At 43.2% G+C, this 22,418-nt stretch overlaps 1 protein-coding gene across 1 annotated transcript in view; it reads left to right on the plus strand.

The window, feature by feature from the left end:
• Positions 1 to 22,418, plus strand: part of ELOVL2 (ELOVL fatty acid elongase 2) — a 64,716-nt gene that overhangs the window by 30,064 nt on the left and 12,234 nt on the right. Inside the window, exons 2-3 of the mRNA XM_049655047.1 lie at positions 15,528 to 15,591; positions 20,217 to 20,404. Coding sequence (XP_049511004.1) covers positions 15,528 to 15,591; positions 20,217 to 20,404 — 252 coding nt within the window. The remainder of the gene's footprint in view (positions 1 to 15,527; positions 15,592 to 20,216; positions 20,405 to 22,418) is intronic.

A 22,418-nucleotide genomic window follows, 5' to 3' on the forward strand; every position in this document is an offset into this window, starting at 1 on the left:
CATTGAGTATGATGTTAGTTGTGGGTTTGTCATATATGGCCTTTCTTATGTTGAGGTATGTTCCCTTTAAACCTATTTTGTTAAAGGTTTCATCATGAATGGGTATTGTACTTTGTCAACTGCTTATTCCACATCTATTAAAATGATCAAATGGTTTTATCCTTTCTCTTGTGGATGTGATGTGTCAGATTGATTGATTTGTGAATATTGAACCACCCTTGCAACACAAGAATAAATCCCACTTGACTGTGGTGAATTATTTTTTTAATGCATGGTTGGAATTGATTTGCTAGTATTTTGTTGAGGATTTTTGCATCCATGTTCACGAGGGATATTGGCTAGTTCTCTCTTTTTGTGGTGTCTTTATCTGGTTTTGGTACCAGGGTAATGCTTACCTTATAGAATGAATTTGGAGGTCTTCATTTCTCTTCTATTTTGGAACAGTTTGAGAAGAATAGGTATTAACTCTGCTTTAAATGTCTGGTAGAATTCCCCTGGGAAGCCTTTTGGTCCTGGACTTTTGTTTGTTGGGAGGTTTTGGATTACTACTTAATTTTTTTTTATAACATTTATTCATTTCTGAGAGAGAGATAGAGTGTGAGTGGGAGAGGGGTAGAGAGAGAGGGAGACACAGAATCTGAAGTAGGCTCCAGGCTCTGAGCTGGCAGCACAGAGCCTGATGCGGGGCTCGAACTCATGAACTGCAAGATCATGCCCTGAACCGACGTTGGACACTCAACCGACTGAGCCACCCAGGCACCCCTGGATTACTCCTTAAGTTTTATTGCCGGTAATCAGTCTGTTCAAATTTTCTGTTTCTTCCTGCTTCACTTGTGGGAGGTAATATGTTTCTAAGAATTTTTCCATTTCTTCTAGGTCATCCAATTTGTTGCCATATAATTTTTCATAGTATTCTGTAATAATCTTTGTATTTCTGTGGTGTCACTTGTTATTTCTCCTTATTCATTTCTGATTTTATTTGAGCATTCCACCCTCCTCCCCCTTTATTTTTTTTATTGAGTCTGGCTAAAGGTTTATCACTTTCATTGATCTCTTCAAGGAACCAACTTCTGGTTTCATTGTTCTGTTGCTTTCAGTTTCATTTTATTTCTGCTCTAATCTTTATTATTGCCTTCCTTCTACTGGCTTGGGGTTTTTGCTGTTGTTGCTCTCCTTCTTTTTATAGCTTTTTTTGGTGTCAAGTGATGTTGCTTATTTAAGACTTTTCTTGCTTCTTGAGGTAGACCTGTATTGTTATAAACTTGCCTCTAAAAAAGAGCTTTTGCTCTTCTCAAAGGTTTTGGAAACTTGTGGTTTCCCTTGTGTGTGACTCTGTTCTCTTGCTGCGTTTAAAATTCTCTTTATCACACTCTTGCATTGATGGTGGGAATGCAAACTGGTGCAGCCATGGTGGAAAACAGTACAGAGGTTCCTCAGAAAGTTCAAATAGAACTACCCTAAGATCCCACAATTGCACTACTGAGTATTTACCCAAAGGGTACAAAAATACTGATTCAAAGGGATGCATGCACCCCTATATGTATAGCAGTGTTATTTATAGCCCTGATATGGAAGTAGCCCAAGTGTCTATTGATAAATCAATGAATAAAGAACATGTGTATATGTATGTGTGTGTGTGTGTCTATATATATACATATATATGTGTGTATATATATACATATACACATGTTCTTTATCCGTTGAGTTATTGATAGATCAATATATACACACACACATACATATAATTCAACCATAAAAAGAATGAAATTTTTCCATTTACAACAACATGGATAGAGCTAGAGGGTACAGTGCTGAATGAAATAAGTCAGAGAGAAAGACAAATACCATATGATTTCACTCATATGTGGAATTGAAAAAAAAACAAGCAAAAGGAAAAAAGAAATAAGAAACAGACTCTTAACTATAGAGAACAAACTGATGGTTGCCAAAAGGGAGGTAGGCAGGTGGATGGGGTGAAATATATAGATCTTTTACAATGTTCTTTGGCCCCAAATATAAAGCTATATCATTTTACTCTTGCAGAAAATTTAACTTCCTGTTAAATAGATAATATAAATAAAATTATCTCTTGATCACTGCTTTTTGCCATTTTAATTACTAATGAGTCTTGGTGTGGACCTCCTTGGGTTGATTTGGGGGGGTGCTCTCTCTGCCTCCTGGATCTGGATGTTTGTTTCCTTCCCCAGATTCAGGCAGTTTTCAGCTATTATTTCTTCCAATGCATTTGCTTCCAATGCATGTCCCCTTTTCCCTCTCTTCTCCTTCTGGGATCCCTGTAATGGGAATGTTATTATGCTTGATGGTGTCGCTAAGTTCCCTTCATCTATTCTCATTCGTTATTCTTTTTTATCTCTTGTTCGGCTTGATTGCTTTGCATTACTCTGTCCTTCTGGCCACTGATCCTCCCACTTCCTCTAGTCTACTATTTCTTCCATTTAGTCTATTTTTAATTGCAGTTATTGAGTTCTTCATCTCTGATTGGTTCTTTTTCGTGTTTTCTGTCTCTTTGTTGAGGGTCTCGCTGAGTTCCTCCACTCTTTTCTCAAGCCCAGCGAGTATCTTTATAATCATTATTTTATAATTTTTTCTTGTTTATTTATTTTGAGAGAGAATGAGTGGGGGAAGGACAGAGAGAGATAGAGGGAGAGAAAGAATCTCAAGCAGGCTCCACCCTGCTAGCACAGAGCCTGATGTGGGGCTCGAACTCACAAACTGCAAGATCATGACCTGAGCCAAAATCGAGAGGCAAACGCTTAACCGACTGAGCCACCTAAGTGCCCCTTTATGATCATTACCTTAAATGTTCTCTCAGGCATACTACTGACCTCCATTTTGTTTAGCTCTTTTGCTGTGATTTTTGTCCTGCTTTTACATTTGGAGCATAGTCCTCTATCTCCTCATTTTGTCTAATTCCCTGTGTCTGTTTCTGTATGTTAGAAAAGTCAGCTGTGTCTCCTGCTCTTGAAAGTAGTGGCCTCATGAAGAAGTCCTGTAGTGCCCTGCAGTGCAGTGTCCCCTGTTCATCAGAGCCTGGAACTTCAGGGGTGTCTCCTCTGTGTGTTGCGTGTCTTCTGCTCTTGTGGCTGAGCCTCATTTGCCTTCAGCTGTCGTCAGTGACTCTCCTTGCCTGCCATAGGCAGGATTTGGTCCCTGTGTTGTTAGTGGGCCAGTCTGCGACCACACTGGGCTTGAGTTGAGTCAGACCAGGCATATGTCTAGGATTCACTAGCACCAAATTGCAGGTGCTCTCCCTGTGTTGTCCCCTGAAAAGCTTTTGTATGTGTCCAGGATCTGCAGTCAAACCAGATGTCTGCCCCCAGCCCATGGCTGGGGCTGTAGTAGGGCTGGTGTGTGTGGTTATCTTCCCCCCAATCCCAGTGTAGGAGTCACTCTGGAGTGCTCCTGGCCCCTGTTGAGGCTGTTTGCACACTGCCAAGCTTGTGGTACCACTTTGGATGCGTTCTGACCCAGGGCATATTGGAGGGGTCAAGTCCACAGGAGAATGAGGGGGTGGGGGGAGGGAATGGCACCTGCCAACTCTTTTGTTCTTGGAGAAGTCTCCCAAAGATCCCTGCCCCACCAGCACATGCTCTGAGATTAGTGCAAAGTTTCCCCCCAGGGGCGCCTGGGTGGCTCAGTCAGTTAAGCATCCGACTTCAGCTCAGGTCATGATCTCGTGGTCCATGAGTTCAAGCCCCATGTTGGGCTCTGCGCTGACAGCTCAGAGCCTGCAACCTGCTTCTGATTCTGTGTCTCCCTCTCTCTCTCTGCACCCCTTCCCCTCCCTCCCGCTGGCATTCTATCTCTCTTTCTCTTAAAAAGTAAGTGAACATTAAAAAAAAAGTTTCCCCCCAGTATGTCCCAGGGGTTTTTTCAAACTGCTGCTTCTATACTATATCTCTGCGGGCTATTGGTTGTGCTTTTTAAGGATGCAAACTCCATTTCCTCTCACCCCCTGGCTCTCCCAGAGCCAGCCTGCCGACTTTTAAAGTTTCAGGTGTTAAGCCCCACTGACTGTAAGAACTCATGAAGTTAAGTCCCTCTGGTTTTCAGAGCCAAATGTTTTGAGGATTTGTCTTCCCAATGTGGGTCCCCTGTGCCTGGGGTGCCTGATGTGGGTTCTGCTCCTTTCCCTTCTCTATACCTGTGGTGTCCCTTCCTCCCCAGGACAGTCTCGTGAGTCAGTTTTGCTCCTGACTGCGTTTCTGCCCTTCCTACCCTTTTTGATGTGGCCTCTTCTGTCTGTGAAGAGTCAGCTCTGCCAGTCTTTGGGTCATTTTCCGGTTTGTTACACTGATGCGGGTGTTAGCTAATTGTATCCCTGGGACTAGGTGGGTTTTGGGTCCTTGTACTCCACCATTTTCCCTGGAAGTCCATAATTTGCATAATCTTATCAGAGCACAAAGGTAGAGCTGAAACAAAGAAGATAAAATCAAAAGGAACCACAGTTTAAAATCCCACTTAAGTAAACAACAACAACAACAAAATGAGTTGTGTAAGTATAGGATGTATAAGGACAGCAGTTAACATCTAAAGCTCCTGGTGATGCTTGTTGACAAGTACTGACTGATGCACTGTGTGGGCATGCAATCTCCTGATGCCTCAGTAGAAACAGCCTCAGAAGAGGCCATGATCTGTCTGCACTCTTCCTGAGTAGGCCGCTTTCAGAATACCGTATGCAGGTACAGCAAGCATAAGGAGAATACAACTGAACCAGTGGTTTTATTTCTGTTTGGAATAATGTGGATACTGTCTGAGTTTGTAGAGTTAGTTACTAAAATGCCTGTGAAGTGAACGTTGGTATAATAATACATAGCAAGTGTAAATTTCGTCGAGCCGAATATGTAATAAAATACTCAGTAGGTTTGTAGCAAGTAAGCAAGAACTTGGTATTTTTATAACAAAAGCACATAAATCATTAATACCTTGATTATACTCCAAACACATTTCAAGAGACCCTAGTCTGAATCCTTGCTACTCAAAGTGTGGTCTGTAGACCACTAGCATCAACATCACCTGGGAGTTTGGTAGAAATGCAGGCCCCCTCCCAGATAATTAAAGTTTAAGAGCAGGAAAAATTGTGAACTTTCAGGTGTGTTCACTGAAAGCTTTAAAAAGCTATGAAGATGTCTCTAAGTGTCTCTTATCTTAAAGAGTGGTGCCATTTCTTGGGTAGAGAACAAGGAAAATGCAGAACAGTGCAGTAGTGATGGCTTATGTGATTATTTCATTGTCCTTCTAGGCATTTCTGTCATTCTTACATTTTCATAGTTTGTTTTTTTTTTTTTTTGGCACAAATTTAGATGATTGATTAATGAGCTAATTTTTGGGATGATTAAATAGCAAAATGTTTTGAAAATATAGAAAGTATAAGATTACTAAGATCCCACAAGATATTCAGGTTTATAATAGGGTCCATTGGACTCCTGTTAATTGCAAAATAGAATAAGTTTCATTCTATTTTAAAAATATACACACTTTTTTCCGTTGTTTTTTGGAAGAAAGAAAGAATCTTCTGAAAAACTCAAAAAATAAAATTGAGTCCAGTATACCCCGATGATACAGCAGGTGTTAAAAGAGCGTTGGGGATCTTTCCCAATGTACTGGAAACGAGATTGCACATAGGAAAATATAGGTAGGAACGCAAAGTAATATGAATGTAAGTATCAAATGAATACCGTAAAGGTTTAGAACAATGAGAGTTGTGTTCATTCATTCACTACGTATTCAGTGCTCATTATGTGCCAGGCATTGTTCTTAGAATTGGGGATAAAGCGGCCTGTTGGAGGCCCATTGAAGGACCCAGACAATAAACAAACTCGCCAGTGAAAGTTTGTAGAGGTGCTGTCAAGAAAAAAAGAGAGCAAAGAGATGGAGACTGGTTCTGCATCACAGACCAGGACACCACAAGGCAGACGCTTTCCTCCTTCCGTTGCAATTAGGCCCGAGAGAGATGGCTGTGGGAAGCGCCTCAGGAGTTGCCATTTGACCAGACACTGAACGAAATGAGACAAAGAGCCGCGTGGGGGAAATGGAACGCAGCAAACAAAACTGCACTCACACATCTTGCTCTAAATAGACCTTTCATCTCCTTAATTGAGCGAAACTGTTGTGAGGCCTCAGGGGTCCCCAGGATGCAGATAAAATCGACCTTTTTTTTTTTTTTTTTTTGTCAGCTTATTGCCCTGGGATGTAGGGCAGCACAGGAAACGTAAGCAGGAGCTCCACAAAGAGTCCTTCCTCTGCCACTCCAGCTCTGAAACCTCCCACTCCGAAGGGATCAAAGCTGCCGATTGTTACTGCACTTTGTTCACATTTCACACAACAGTGCCAGTCTTGAGCTCATGGTGTCCATTTCCACATCTGTAAACTGGGAAGACTACCCACCTTGCATGGCTACCGGGAAAGTCCTAGATAATATATATCCAGTGCCGGTGCATGAGTGTTTGATTGGCAGGTGCTACTGCTATTCTTCACCATTATGGTCAGTTCATTTATATTCCAGCCGTGGTAACTAAATATGTTCCCCCAGATGCCTCAATACCTGGCTTAGATGGTTTCAGCCTCACGAAGATTACTTCGTAAGACAAATAATAATTCAGAGTTCCTACCAATGAGTAAGAGTTCCCTACCTAGTTCATATCCTCAGTCTCACTTAGTTGCTTCCTCCAGAGCACAGTGCTGGGAGGTAGGTGCTGAGCCGGCAGGTGTTTCAGCCTAAAATACACGTAAATCTACATGATGTGACGTCAGCTACATGAAAGCCAAAGAATTCCATGTGTTCGCTTCTAGCCGTTCTCTAAACCTTCTGGTTTTATTCACAAATGTAAACACATTCTGATTCTTCAAACACACGAGAGACTGGCTGGCAACCATCCCTCAGGGTCCGTCAAAAGAACTGGCAACATTAGACGGCCATCCTGAGCCCTGGGAACAACACAGAGACCTCGCTGCATGACAGTAATCCGGTTTGTGCCCCTTGTCTGTGGAAGGAGATGCCAGCTCCCTGTCTCTCAGTTCTGTACAACTCAGCCTTGACCTTGAGGGTCCCCGGAATGTTTCAGATTGTGTCTGGTTAGTCTGAGAATGACACATTCCTGAGCTGGTTGGATCCCATATCCTAGCCCGCTGTCATCAAATGCTTCCGATTTCATCTTCTCTGAAACTTTTTTTTTTTTTTTTTAAAGGTAAGGATTTGGAGACTGTGTCTTCTTACAAACTTAATAGTCTGTCTCATGACTTTAATGACTTTTGCTCATTTTAAAAAGAAATGAGGAAGGAGTTGGTGGTGGGAAATGACTATTCTGATCGAATTAAGGGTCTTTAAAGGTTCCATGAAACCGTATCGACAAAACCGTATCAACACCAAGATCTTGAGTCATTGCGTTATACGATATAATACCCATGATAGATAATGCTAAAACCCACAAAATGCCGGAAACACAAATAAAGGAAGGAACACGGAGAAGGAATGAGGGAAGGGGGGGAAGGAAGACAGGAAGAGGAAGGAGAGGGAGGAAGGAGTGGAGTTCCACGGACACAGGACTGGGTGGGAGTCCCAATCAGCATTGTGGTGGCAAAAAAGTAGGCGTGCTGTTCATGGCTCTCCTGCTGCCAGGTTCTCTCAGAAAATGGCAGCCGAGGCAGGAGCGCATGGTGAGCGTGTCCACCGGCACTGGGAGTTGCACGGCACATAGCTAGGAAGACCACCTCGGCTTCGCGTAAGGAGTCAGTCCAGTGGGTTTGCCTCAGGTGGGTCGCCGCTACCTCCAAGCGTGGTCTTCCTGCTGGGAGTAGAGCAGGGAGCAGGTGCAGGACATCACGTGGGTGTTCTGCAGCGCTGCTCCCGCTGGCAGGGATGAGCATGGTGTGAGGGGCGGTGATGGCAGGTACGGTGCTGGGAACGAGGTGGTGGAGGCTGGCTTGCTCTGAGTTCTGGCTCTTCCATGAGATAACTCCATTTCTGGTGTTCTTGATCCTCTCCTGTAAATCCTTCCCATATGGAATTCTCTCCCTTTGGCACGAGGCGCATCGCCAGCACACGTTGCAGTGCGGTTCTGCCGGCTACAGAGCCTCTCACTTACGCGTAATAGGAAAACGTCCTCATTTCACTTTCATTTTTGGAGATATTCTGTCCTCCTAGCCTGTGGTCCCCGAGCAACCACTGATTTGCTTTCTGTCACATATGTAAGCTCATATTTCCTCACGTTTTGTGTAAATGGAAACACACGGTATGTTCTCTTTCTCTCTCTCGGTCTAGCTTTCATGCAGCATCATAATTTTGAGATCTGTCCATGTTGTCTGTGCATCGATAGTTCTTTATTTTTGCCCAGTTATATTTCGTTGTATGGATACCCCAGAGCTTACCCATTCACCTGTTGATGGACATTTGGGCGGTTTCCATTTTTAGCGATTAAAAATAAAGCTGCCGTAAATATTGTGTACAGGTCTTTGCAAGGATATATGCTTTATTTTTCCTTGAGTAAATATACCTAGAAGTAGCATGCCAGATCATGTGTTTTTACCAAACTGCTAAATTTTCAGTGTGATTGCACCATTTTACATTCTCAGCAGCTGTGGTAAGCACGCAGGAATACACAATGAAAGAAGCCTGTACTTCCAGTCTTTCCATCCTCCAGATATTGTTATACACAGCCATAAGTTAAATTGAAAGTCATGGAACATCCCACTGGGTATTTACCCAAAGAAAACAAAAACACTAATTCGAAGAGATATATGCACCCCTATGTTTAGCACACCACTGTTAACAATGGCCAAGCTATGGAAACAACACAAGCGTCCATCAGTATAAGAATGGATAAAGAGGATGTGATCTATATCAACAGTGCAATACTAATCAGCCTTAAAAAACAAGATCTTGCCATTTGTGACAACATGGATGGACCTACAGTGAAAGTGGAAGGAGTCTGAGAGACAAATACCATATAATTTCACTTAGGTGTGGAATCTGAAAAACCAACCAGACAAAAGCAGAAACAGACCCACAAATACAGAGAACAAGCTGATGGTTGCCAGAGGGAGGGTGGGTGAGGGGATGGACAAAATGCTTCAAGAGGAGTAGGAGATACAGGCTTCCAGTTATGGAATGGGTAAGTCATGGGGATGAAAAATGCCACTTAGGGAATGTAGTCAGTGATAGGGTAATAGCGTTGGATGGTGATCTGCGAGCTGCACTTGTGGTAAGCACAACGTAGCCTATGGGGTTGTCTTGTCATATCACTGCGTTGTTCCCCTGTAACTGATGTAACAAGTGTACTTCAATAAAATAAAGTCATGGAATGTGGACTTTATTACTGTGTGGGCAAGGGGAAATCCCTGAGGTTGTTCTAGAAGTGGGATTGGAGAATTTTTGGCGGGGAATTCTGTGGCCTGGGGGACTTGGAACATAGTCTGAAGGGAAGCTGTGACCAGGCATGGGCATCTCCCTTGGCTCATAGGATTTCCTGTGTCGAGGGGCATGGCCTTGGGACGGCCAGCATGGGGCCCTCTACGGTATGAGTTCAGGACAGCATGCCCCTTGCTTGGGTCTAATGACAGTGCTGTTCCCTTCTCTTCCAGTCTGTCCAAACTCTGACCACCTTAAGTCCTCACTCCTGCAGTGTCTTCCATCAGTGTGGCAGTTCTGTGTACCTTCTTCTCAGTTGTTTGCTGTTTGCCTTTCTCTGTAGGTCTCACTTTCCCAGTTTGCCTGTAGGCTTTTGAGTTGACCACTATGCCTTTTTTGTCCTCATATGTCTGACAAAGTGTTAGTACATAATGGCCGTTCAAAGTGTTGGCTGAATGACTGATGTGCTGCGTGTACTGTAGTTTGCTGATTTGTCTTAGCTCCTAGGTTATTGTGTTAGTGTTGGGACATCAGCCAGCATGCTTTGACGTTTACAGTAAAACATGCTTTGACGTTTACAGCAGCTATTAACGCATCACCCAAGCGGTGCTCTACCCTGCTGTGCTAAGCCTTCATGCTTAGTTGACTCATGCTACCCCGACTCTGTACTTACTACACTTAGGTTTACTGATCTAGGGTAAATTTTCATTTGTTCTTCTTATCTCCTCATTGTCTCTTAACATTGTATCCTTGCTAACTGTATTAAATAGTCCAGAAATAAAGAGGTCATTTTTATTCCAGTTTCTGATTTTCTCAGTATTGACTTTATTTCCACCTATCATGTGAGTCAGTAGAGACCCTGGCCGTAAACATTTCCTGAGTGAATCCCATCTCAGTCTATTTGTATATGATGATTCTTCTTCCTGAAATGCTCTTTCTTCCCTTCTCCATCTAGACGATGTCCTAAGAGTCTTTCAGAACTCAATAGCAGTAGCATCTCCTTCTGGAAGGCTTCTGTTTTTAAGAGACCTATATTAAATTTCCTACCTCTATGTTCTTTTGTTTGTTTCGGGAGTACAACATAATAATTCAGTATTTGTATATATTGCAAAATGATTGTCACACTAAGTCTGATTCACATGCACAGTTCAAATTTTTTGTGTGTGATGAGAACTTTGAAGATCTATTTACTGCCTTAGCAATTTCAAAATATACAGTACAGTGTTATAGTCATCATGCTATAGATTATGTCCCCATGATTTGTTCATTTTACACAGAAGTGTGTACCCATTTCGCCCACCCCCCCACGCCGCTGCCTCTGGCAACCACCAATTTGTTCTTTGTATCTGTGAGTTTGGGATTTTTGTTTTTGTTTTTTTTTTTTAGATTCCACAAAAACTGACCTATTTCTTTTTATTTACTGAAGCATAATTTAGATACAGTGTTCTATTAGTTTCAGGTACACAACATATTGCTTCAGTTCTATACATTACTCAGTGCTCACCATGATAAATAGTCACCGTGTGTCACCAGACAATGTTATTACAGTATTATTGACTGTATTTTTCATCCCCATGACTTATCTGTTTTATAACTGGAAGTTTGTACCTCTTAATCCCATGTATTTTGCCTGTCCCCTCACCCACCTCCCCTCTGGCAACCACCAGTTTGTTCTCGGTATTTAAGTATATTTTTTTCTTTGGTTTTTTTAGATTCCACATATAAGTGAAATCATGTGGTATTTGTCTTTCTTTGTCAGACTTCTTTCACTTAGCCTAATACCCTCCAGGTCCATCCATGTTGTCACAGATGACAAGATCTCACTTTTTTTTATGGCTGGCTAATATTCCAGTGTGTATATACATCACATCTTCTTGATCTTCATCTGTTGATGAACACTTGGGTTGCTTCCATGCCTTGGCCGTTGTAAATAGTGGTACGATAGACATAGGGGTGCATATGTCTTTTCAAATTAGTGTTTTTATTTCCTTTGGGTAAGTGCCCAATAGTGGTATTACTGGATTATATGATTGTTCAGTTTTAATCTTTTGAGGAACCTCCATGCTGTTTTTCACAGTGGTTGCACCAGTATGTTTTTCCACCAACAGTGCATGAGGGATCCCTTTTCTCCACATCCTACCAACACTTTTTATTTCTTGTCTTTTTGATACTAGCCATTCTGACAGGTGCGAGGTGGTATCTCATTGCATTTTTCAATTGCATTTCCCTGACAATGAGTGACGTTGAGCATCTTTTCACATGTCTTTTGGCCATCTGTGTGTCTTGTTTGGAATAATGTCTGTTCATGTCCTCTGCCTATTTTTTAATTGGAATATTTGTTTCTTGGTGTGGAGTTGTCCATGTTCTTTATCTATTTTGGATATTAATCCCTTATTAGATATATCTTTTGAAAATATCTTCTCCCATTCAGTAGGTTGTCTTTTCGTTTTGTTGATGGTTTCTTTTGCTGTACGAAAGCTTTTTATTTTGGTGTAGTCCTAGTAGTTTACTTTCACTTTTGTTTCCCTTGCCTGAGGAGACATCCATGAATATATTGCTAACGGCAGTGTCCAGGAAATTACCTCCTATGTTTTCTTTTAGAAGTTTTATGGCTTCAGGTCTCACATTTAGGTCTTTAATCCATTTTAATTTTGTGTATGGTGGTAAGAATGTGGTTCACTTTTACTCTCTTGCCTGTAGCTCTCCATTTTTCCCAGCAGCATTTATTGAAAAGACTGTCTTCCCGTTGTGTGTATTCTTGCTTTCATTGTCATAGATTAATTGACCATATAGGTTTGGGTCTATTTCTGGGTTCTTTTCTTTTCCATTGATCTGTGTGTCTGTTTTCATGCCAGTACCATACTGTTTTGATTACTACAGCTTTGTGGCATATCTTGAAATTTGGACCTGTGATAGCTCTAGCTTTGTTCATTCTCAGGATTGCTTTGGCCATTTGAGGTCTTCTGTGGTTCCATTCAAATTTTAATACTTAATTATTCTATTTCCATGAAAAACACTGTTGGTATTTTGATAATGACTGCATTGAATCTGTAGATTGTTCTGATAGTACGGACATTTTAACAATATTAATTCCTAATCCATGAGCATGGTATATCTTTCCATTTGTTTCTGTTATCTTCAGTTTTTTTCATCAGTGTCTTCTAGTTTTCAGAGTACAGATCTTTAACATCCTTGGTTAAATTTATTTCTAGATATTTTATTCTTTTTGATGCAGTTGTAAATGGGATTGTTTTTTAAATTTATTCTTTTACTTCATTATTAATGTATAGAAATGCAACAGATTCCTGTACATTAATTTGTATCTTACAAATTTATTGGATTTATTTGTTTTAATGATTTTTGATGGGAGTCTTTTAGGGTTTTCTATTTCAGTTATCTGCAAATAGTGACACTTCTACTTCTTCCTTACCAACTTGGATTCCTTTTACTTCCTTTTCTTATTCCTGCACCTATGACCTCCCAATACCATGTTGAATAAATGTAAGAGTGCACATCCTTGTCTCGTTCCTGATCTTAGAGCAAAAACCTTCGGTTTTTCACTGTCAAGTATGATGTTAGCTCCTGGTGGGTTTTTCAAATATGGCCCTTATTATGTTGAGGTATGGGCCCTCTAAACCCATGTTGTTGAGAGTTTTTTTCATCATGAATGTATGTTGTATTTTGTCAAATGCTTTTTTGGCATCTATTGAGATGATCATATGGTTTTTACTTTTCTACTTATTAATGTGATATATCAATTGCTTTGCAAATATTGAACCCCCTTTGCATCTCTGGGATAAACCCCACACGATTGTAGTGAATAATCCTTTTAATGTATTGTTGAATCTAGTTTGCTAATATTTGGTTGGATTTTTGCATCTATGTTCATCAGAGCTATTGGCCTGTAGTTTTTGTTTGTTTTGTCATGTTTTTGTAGTGCCTTTGTCTGGTTTTATTATCAGGGTATTGGTGTAGAATGCCCTTTCTTATTCATTTTTTCACTCTCTGCTCTCTCTTCAGTATCTTCCCCTCTGCTTTCTTTTATTTCTGGCCTTCTACTGTGACTTAGTTTCTGCAACATTGTAGAATGAATACAAGCTTTGTGACCTTTAGAGTTTTCTTAGACCTCCAGATGTTGGAAAATGGAGTTTGGACTGTAGCAAACAGACTGAAAACCTTTAAACATGTGTGGGTGGATGTGGCAATGAGAGGAAGATTTCACTGGTATTTGTTATGAAGGTGGATATATCAGTGAGATTAACATTCTTTGCTCAAGAATGAGAGGCCTCAGGACAGACCTTCTCTGTTCTAATGGCAACACAAATCTTAACTCTGTCACACTGAAATGTGAGGTTAGCGACCTTTTCAAGACTAGAGGTCTCCTGAGATATCCTTCATGGAAACCAAAACACTCTGTAAAAATTTCCAATCTTGGTTTAGCCCAGATACCTTTTATAGAGATACTATGATATAATAAAGGTCCTAATACATGACCAGCAGGTGTAGGTGCTAACAGATGTCGTCATTAAATCTTCTTCCACTCTCTCGAGCTTCCTAAAGTCCGCAAATACCTAAGTTTCCTTGAAATTTTCTCAGGATCAAAGTGACAAGTAAGAAATAGGTCTAAATGGTAGAGGCTGATCACCAAACCTGCAGATCTTCTTTTCAAATGCCAGCAAGTTAATTCTCTTCTTTGGCACTTACGCTTTCTTTGCAAATGAGATGCTTTGCACTCCGGTGGCTGATTATAGAGAATGTTCTAGATGAACATCCTGAGAGATGACGCTCACCTCACCAATCCACCAGCCCCAAATCATCATCAAAGATCCCTTTCCCACGAACACTGGGCAAATTTGTCTTTTCTTCCCTTTGCTTTAGGAGGTGCACTAGACCATTGTAGGCAAGGTTAGGGAACACCATCACAGGTATTTTGAACAACATAATAGCACACCAGAATGACCAGGAGCTAAATCCAGAGCCTGTAGCCAGTTTAGCAACCGTAAGGTTCTTAGCAGAAATTCTCCTATCCTGAATCCAGTTAAAGTGGCAGTAATCACCTGATGTACCCTAGAGATGCTGTTTATTGTAATATTAAATATATATTCATGTAGGGGCGCCTGGGTGGCGCAGTCGGTTGAGCGTCCGACTTCAGCCAGGTCACGATCTTGCGGTCCGTGAGTTCGAGCCCCGCGTCAGGCTCTGGGCTGATGGCTCGGAGCCTGGAGCCTGTTTCCGATTCTGTGTCTCCCTCTCTCTCTGCCCCTCCCCCGTTCATGCTCTGTCTCTCTCTGTCCCAAAAATAAATAAAAAACGTTGAAAAAAAAAATTTAAAAAAAAAAATAAATAAATAAAATAAAATAAAATAAATATATATATTCATGTATAAGAAAGGTTTTGAAAACAAACAACATATAAAGGTTTTTAGATTATGGAAAAAATAGCTATAGTGCTTCATTGCCTTATTTGAAAAATAAGTCCCCTTTAAAGCTTTAAATTGAGCTTTGTGAAATACAGTTCAGCTGAATTTTTATTTAACAATTACATTATATCCTGCAGGTGTAGACCCTCCCTGTTGCTTGCACGTGACTCCTGTTAATTGCAACAATAGAAGTTGCTTATGGAAAAGCTTCTGCCTCTAAGCATTTTAGAGGGAAATGGAATTAAGGTCAATAATCCTTCAGTGTTGGGGCGCCTGGGTGGCGCAGTCGGTTAAGCGTCCGACTTCAGCCAGGTCACGATCTCGCAGTCCGTGAGTTCGAGCCCCGCGTCGGGCTCTGGGCTGATGGCTCAGAGCCTGGAGCCTGTTTCCGATTCTGTGTCTCCCTCTCTCTGCCCCTCCCCCGTTCATGCTCTGTCTGTCTCTCTCTGTCCCAAAAATAAATAAAAAACGTTGAAAAAAAAAAATAATCCTTCAGTGTTTAAAAATGTACCAAGCCTGTTTTTCAGGACTGCCTCTTTCCTTTCCTTAGGCAATAGAATTTTTTCCTTCTAAATCCACACAAGCTCGTGAAGGATGAGACTGCGTTTAACTGGTCCCCTTCCCGTAAGTGTTTGCAGCCGAAAGTCCTTGAAGCTAGGACTTGGAGATTCTGGCAACTACATGTCTGTTTTGAATTTCCCAAAAAACCGAGTTAAATAATGTTTTCTTTTATCTTTTCAGGAGCATCTAAAGGCTTTTGATGATGAAATCAATGCTTTTTTGGACAATATGTTTGGACCTCGAGGTGAGTAAGCTACTTGAGAATTTCATGTGGAAGGAAACTAGTTGCAGAAGAGGGTTTTGTCATTTCTGGTGTTTTTTTTTTTTTTTTTTAATGTTTGTTTATTTTTGAGAGAGAGACATACATACAGAATCCAAAGCGGGCTCCAGGCTCCGAGCTGTCAGCAAAAGGCCTGATGCAGGGCTCGAACTCACGGACTGGGAGATCATGACCTGAACCAAAGTTGGACACTTAACCGACTAAGCCACCCAGGCACCCCTCTGGTACCTTGACGACAGTATGGTACTTAACATTTAGAGATCTAACTTCCCTCTCCTTTGATATCCTTCTCCAGAACATCTAGAAAGCCTCAGTGCACCTGCTCAACCTTCCTGGGATTAAAGTTCCAGGAGCCACAAGCAGGGACAGAATGCAGCGAAGCCCTTCCCATCGGTGTCTCTCGGGCCACCAGAGCAGGCCGGAGCCACCTGCTAACCGGGACTACTTTCTCTCCTGGCGCCACGGCCCACACACCTTCCACCTTCCCCACCCGCGCAGTCACCTCTCCTCTTTCCGGCCTCGTGTGTCTGGGGGCGTGAGCTCGCTCCGCCCGTGTTGTGGGCTGGAGCCCCTGCGCGCCCCCCCTCTTTTGTGTGTCACCCGTCACTTAGACTCACTGTGGCGCGCCGTCCCCTGCAGCGCTTCTTACGCTTCCCTGGGCATCTTAGTCACCCTGCATAGCTCGCAAACAAGTGGATGTTTTCCAAACAACGTGTTTCGTTTCACTTAGGCCTCGCTGGTTCACAAACCGTGGCGAATCTGTGCCTCTCTCCGGGTTATTTCCTCAGCACTGTTGGGTTAGGGAAATGGAGGGAAATGAGGTTTTCCTGTCTCTCAAAAACCTCCAAACAGCATCATTTAGAGACTACTTAGACCACTCCAGTCTCTGCCTAGGCTTTATAAACGTCTGATGAACGACTGTTTGTATGATTTTAATATAATGATGCTGTGTGATTATTAGAGCTTTAAAAATATTTTCAGTCGCCTCCCCCCCCCCCCGGCCCCCCACCCACCACCATTTGTCCTCGTGGTGACCCCGTGGGGTAGGCAAGGCAGGATCTCTGTATCGCATAAGCTCCCTTATTGAATATGTTCTCTGCCTCACAGTTCTTGTGGGTGCAGAGGAGGACGGTTCACGTAGAGGGCACGCAGGGTTTCTTGGCAACTGTGGCTTCTATTGGACACTTGCACCAGAGCGTGGAACAACAGTGTCTCTGTTCACACCGAGCTGTGCCTTTGCTAAGATTGCTGTGATCTGGAACTATGTGGATAGGGGTCCACGTACGGAGAGGATTGCAGTTTGTTTACTCAGCTCTGGTCATGTTTATGGAAGGTTCTTTGTGGCGAGGAGATGGGAAGATTGACAGTTGACAACCGGGTCGGGTGACCTCCACGGTGACAGGGAATCTAGCCTCTGGGCCTTCCAGCATCCCTTTCCCTTTCCCAAAAGTGGCACAAGCTTAAGTTGACTGGCAGGCCACCTAGCAGACTTCCCGGGTGTCCCCAAGTCTCTTCTGTACTCACTTCTTCCACGTTGGCATCAGGGGATCTTGTCCTGGGCAGATACCCGACGCAGATGCAGTTAACCATTAACGTCCCAAAGATAGGATAAATCTTACTGCAAGTATTTGTTCCTCTCTCTGGGCTGGGACAGTTAACTCTCCTCCTTGACAAAAGCGGCAAGCATTTACAGGACCATGACAAAAGAAAACGAACCACTGGAGGTGCTGTATTGTGTACTGGGCTCATCCTGCCGATTGGCCTAGATTGCACGACTCAGAACTCAGTGGAGGTATGGGTGAGATACGGTGGGAGCGTAAGACCTGGGGTCTGTCTCTAGGCGGGAGGTCAGACTACCACCTCGGCGGTAGTTGCAAAGCAGTGAAGCAGACCACGTGTGTTGGTTTCCCGGGGCTGTGGTAACCACGTGCCACAAACCACGTGGCTTAAAGCAACAGTGGTTGATTCTCTCACAGTCTGGAGGCTACAGGTCTGACATCAAGGAGTTGGCAGGGCAGTGCTCCCTCTGAGTTTCTAGGGAAGAGTGCTCCCTGCCTTTCTCCCAGCTTCTGGCATTGCCGGCAATCTCTGGCATTGCTTGGCTCGGAGATGTATCTCCCTGTTCTCTGCCTCCATTTGCACGTGGCTTCTCCTCTTCGCGTCCCTGTGTCCACATCTCCCCCCTTGTAATATAGGACACTGGTCACAGCGAGGGACCACCTAGTCCAGTACGACATCTTCTTAACTGGGTCAGACCTGTGAAGACCTTATGTCCAAGTAAGGTCACAGTCACGCGGGTATCAGGAGTTCGGACTTAACCATATCTTTTGGGGGACACCGTTCAATCCATAACACCGTAACAGGAGGTGGGGTAGTGGTTTAGTGCAAATATTTAACTGTTTCACTCTCTGTGGCTCAATTGTTCTCAAACATAAACTGGCAATAATTACATCACCTATATGGTGGATGCATCTGTTACCTGCACTGTGGTGATGGCATCGTGGGAGTTTGCATAAGTCCAAACCCATCAAATTATGCACATTAAATATGTACAGGTTTATCAGTTATACCTCAAAACTATTTGAGATATCAACTATATAATTAGATTACTTTGGGAATTAAGTTAATACATGTAAAAAGCTTTATTAGGACAGTGCCTGGCATAGAATAAGTGTTCAGTAAATATAAATTGTGATAACAGTGTTCCAGCCATCATAACACATTAATTATAAAATTATAATTACATTGTTACGCAGGTGGGGAACTGTAGTAGGAAAGGGTAAGAAGAAGCAGCTCCCTTCCAACGGCAGGACATTTATCTGGTTTTTAGAGGATGCGTAGGATGTATTTTATTTTATTATGTCTTTTTTTTTTTAATTTTAGAGAGAGAGTACGAGTGGGGGAGAGGGGCAGAGGGGGAGAGAGAGAATCTTCAGCAGGCTCAGCACTGAGCCCAACACGGGGCTCGATCCCACAACCCTGGGATCATGACCTGAACCAAAATCGAGTCGGTTCAACTTACTGAGCCACCCAGGCGCCCCATGGGTGCATAGGATTTGGATTCAGAGGTGAACATTAGGAAGTGGCACATGGGACAGACTTTTCCGACCAGTGATTTCCTGCAGGTTGTGTGAAGGTAGGTCTCTGCTAGTCACACGAATGCTGAGGTGGGCCCCTCGCCTGCCGTGTTCTCTCCATCACAACTGGAGGAGTTTACAGAACAGGTGATGGGACAGAGCCTGAGAAGGCACTTTCCTCTGTGCTGTCCGTCAGGTGGGGTGGAGTAAGGGGGGCTGGCGTGCGAGGGGTAGAGTGGAGCAGAAAGAGGGGCGGAGGCCTGGGGAGAGCAGAGAGAGGGAGGAAAGGGCATGATCGGCTGGAGAAACCAGCTCCTTCCAACCGCATTTACAGAGATTAAAAACAACGTGCCAGTTTTTATCATTGTGGGCCAAATTATTTGCTTTATTGAGACAACAAAAAAGAGCAGAACAGAGAACTAAAATCACTTTGTGCCTACCGTTCTATTCAGATGTTAACTAATTATCTTACAGATCTATTATGTGTGCTTTATGTAGATGTTTACGTTTTCACCCTCCAGAGCAAGGAACACTTGCTGTATCTTGGTTCTTGCCTCCTGGCTATTGATACTTCTAGTCCATGGTCAGGTTTCAGTCCTCGGTTATATTTTCTGCCCTCACCTCTGAATCATCAGCCCCCAAGGCTTTGCCTTCTTCAGCTTCCCGTGGTTGTTGGGTTCAGTCCCACGGCTCTGGCTCAGCTGAGCTCTCAACTCTGCCTGGTTTACCGCACGGTGGTCCTCACCGAGCTGCGGGGTGTGGGGTGTGTGAACCAGTATACGCTGTCGATACCCCTTCTCTCCTGCCTACTCCAGACTCCACCGAGGAAGGCAGCACCGGGTGGAACGTGCTGGGCAGCAGAGGTGAATTCAGATCCTGACGCTGCTGCCCCCTGCTGTGTGGCCTCGGCAGGTTACTGTAGCTTTCTGAGCTGTTTTTCATCCACAGAACGGCATGATGGCACGTCCTGTTTACAGGGTTAGAATAAATAAACATAGTAACTGTTCCGGAGAAGACGCTAGAACTCTTACCGCCCGCCTTGATCACCTGTCCCCGTCACTCAGGGTTCAGCCTAAGCCCTGTTTGCTCCATGAGATCTTCCTTAACTCCTCCCACCCCAGGGGTTTCTTCTTCAGAACTGTAACTCCAGTCCTGCTTATCGCGGCTTATTACTCGGGTTCTTGTGGGTTCTTGTCGTATTGTTGCTTGTTGTATCCAGTATGGAACATACAATATATGTGACAGGAGGTATTAAAAGTTCTCATGACAAGAAAAATTTTTGTAACTATGTAAGGTGATGGATGTTAACTAGATTTATTGCGGTGATGATCTTGTAGCGTGTGCAAATATTGAATCGTGTTGTGCTCCTGAAACTCATGTTCTACCTCAGTAAAAAACAAAAGGCCAAACAAAAAAAAAAAACCCAAAACTTTTTAAATACATGTGATAATATTTTAAAACTAAACAGAAGCGCCCCCCTTTAGGATTCTCACTGTATGTGTTTCCTTTCAGATTCTCGAGTCAGAGGATGGTTCATGTTGGACTCTTACCTTCCTACCTTTTTTCTTACTGTCCTGTATCTGCTTTCAATATGGCTGGGTAACAAATACATGAAGAACAGACATGCTCTCTCCCTCAGGGGTATCCTCACCTTGTATAATCTCGGAATCACACTTCTCTCCGTATACATGCTGGCAGAGGTAAGTGTCTATGTAGGAACTCTGGAGTCTGGTAAGTAAGTGTCTCTGAGAAGTAAATCTGGCCTGCCAGAACTATCCAGCGCTGCTCTCAGTACCATTCAAGATCTCAGGAACTGTTCCAGCATCTGATACTGTTTCGTCAGAAAATCTTGGGGAAATCTTTGTTTCTGAGAATTTTTCTCATCCCAATTTAGGCCTGTTTCTTTCTTTAAAAAAAAATTTTTTTTAATGTTTATTTATTTTTAAGAGAGAGAAAGCGTAAGCAGGGGGGAGGCATAGAGAGAGGGAGACACAGAATCTGAAGCAGGCTCCAGGATCCTAGCTGTCAGCACAGAGCCCATCGCGGGGCTCAAACCCACATACCGTGAGATGGTGACCTGAGCCAAAGTCACTTAACCACCTGAGCCACCGAGGCGCCCCTAGGCCTATTTCTTGAATCCTTAGTCTTTCACTATAATTCAAAGTCGCAATTTAGATCTGAGTGGGCCTTTAAAGCTCATATGTGCTAGTTTTCTCCTTTTACAGATGATGATACTGAGGCTTGGAAAAGTTACATGACTTGCCTGAGAATAGACGGCTCTTGAGGACAGAGCAGTTTTTAAGTTAAAAATCAAATGCAGTTAGTCGGAAATACAGATACACAGTCCCTTAAAGTGTATCTGTGTAAATACAGATACACAGGGAGGCACAGTCCCTCCATCTTTGGTCCCCCGTGATGGGGGCATCGTGGTTTCTGAGGACTGACTGCGGAGTCCCAGGCTGAGATTCCAGCCCCGCTCCTGCTGCCCTCATTACATCACGCATCGCCCGTTCCTTTGTAACGTGCCAAACCCAAGTCATTTTACAAGAAAGGGAACAAGTAACAATTGCGCTCTCTGTACAACCCAAAGCCTGCTTCACTCTGCCTGCCACAAAGGAAAGTCAACAAGTGCCAAATAAACCTGCTCCAGCGAGCAGAGGGAAAACAAAAACAAGACAAAACCTTTCTTAGGGAACAGGATAAAATCACTCATGTCAGTTACAAATGGCTGACAATGGCACAAGTATAGCTGCCTTCCTGGTCCTTGAATTCTAAAAGAAGATAACTCCTCACGTAAAATATAGATCCTGTCGGCCACAGAGTTCAATCTGTGCATTGCTCTGCTGTGCACCATTCTGAAGACGCTTAATAACCATTACTTAACATGACTTACAACACCGATGCCCACAGTTCCGTGATCGGAGTGCAGATGGAATTCAGGGTCTAGAAAGCCCCCCCCTACAGTCCTGTCGCATCAGTGATCCTAATTTACCTGACTCTGAAAGGGGAATTTTTATGTAGGTTTTCAACGAGGTAAATCTTAGTTCACTAGATGAGCTTGCGAGATAGTGATTGACAGGGTTAGTTTCTTGGGGAAGAAACAAAGGGAAAGATACTCTTCCTTAGATTGTTTTCAGAAGCAGCACCTGCGTCAGAAGGGCAGCCGAATGTCTGACCACACCGGAAGCCCGAATACCAGCTGGAGACTTCAGAGTAGTGGAGTCAGCAGATGCGAATGCAGGTGTCACGCTCTGTAATTCTGGGGCAGTTAATTAGGCTCTCTGACCCTTACACGACTTGTCTTTAAAATGGAAATATGGGGGGCGCCTCAGTGGCTCAGTCAGTTAAGTGTCGGGTCATGATCTCTCAGTTCGTGAGTTCAAGCCCCGCATCGGGTTCTGCGCTGACAGCTCAGAGCCTGGAGCCTGCTTCGGATTCTGTCTCCCCTTCTCTGCTCCTACCGCACTTGCACTCATGTTCTCTGTCTCAAAAATAAATAAACATTAAAAAAATAGAAGTCATATGGAGATATGGTCCTCGTTCTACTTAGCTCATGAGTCTGCTAGAAGGATTAGTCAGTTCTGTTCAGTCAACATTCTGTGAGCATCCACTAGGTGCTGTGAATTGTATACTCAGCCAAGGAGATATTAAGATGGGTAACACGTGATTTTTGTACTTGAAAAGCTCATAGACCAGTATACAGCAGGACTTCAT

Source organism: Panthera uncia (assembly GCF_023721935.1).
Source record: "Panthera uncia isolate 11264 chromosome B2 unlocalized genomic scaffold, Puncia_PCG_1.0 HiC_scaffold_25, whole genome shotgun sequence".
Lineage (NCBI taxonomy): Eukaryota > Metazoa > Chordata > Mammalia > Carnivora > Felidae > Panthera > Panthera uncia.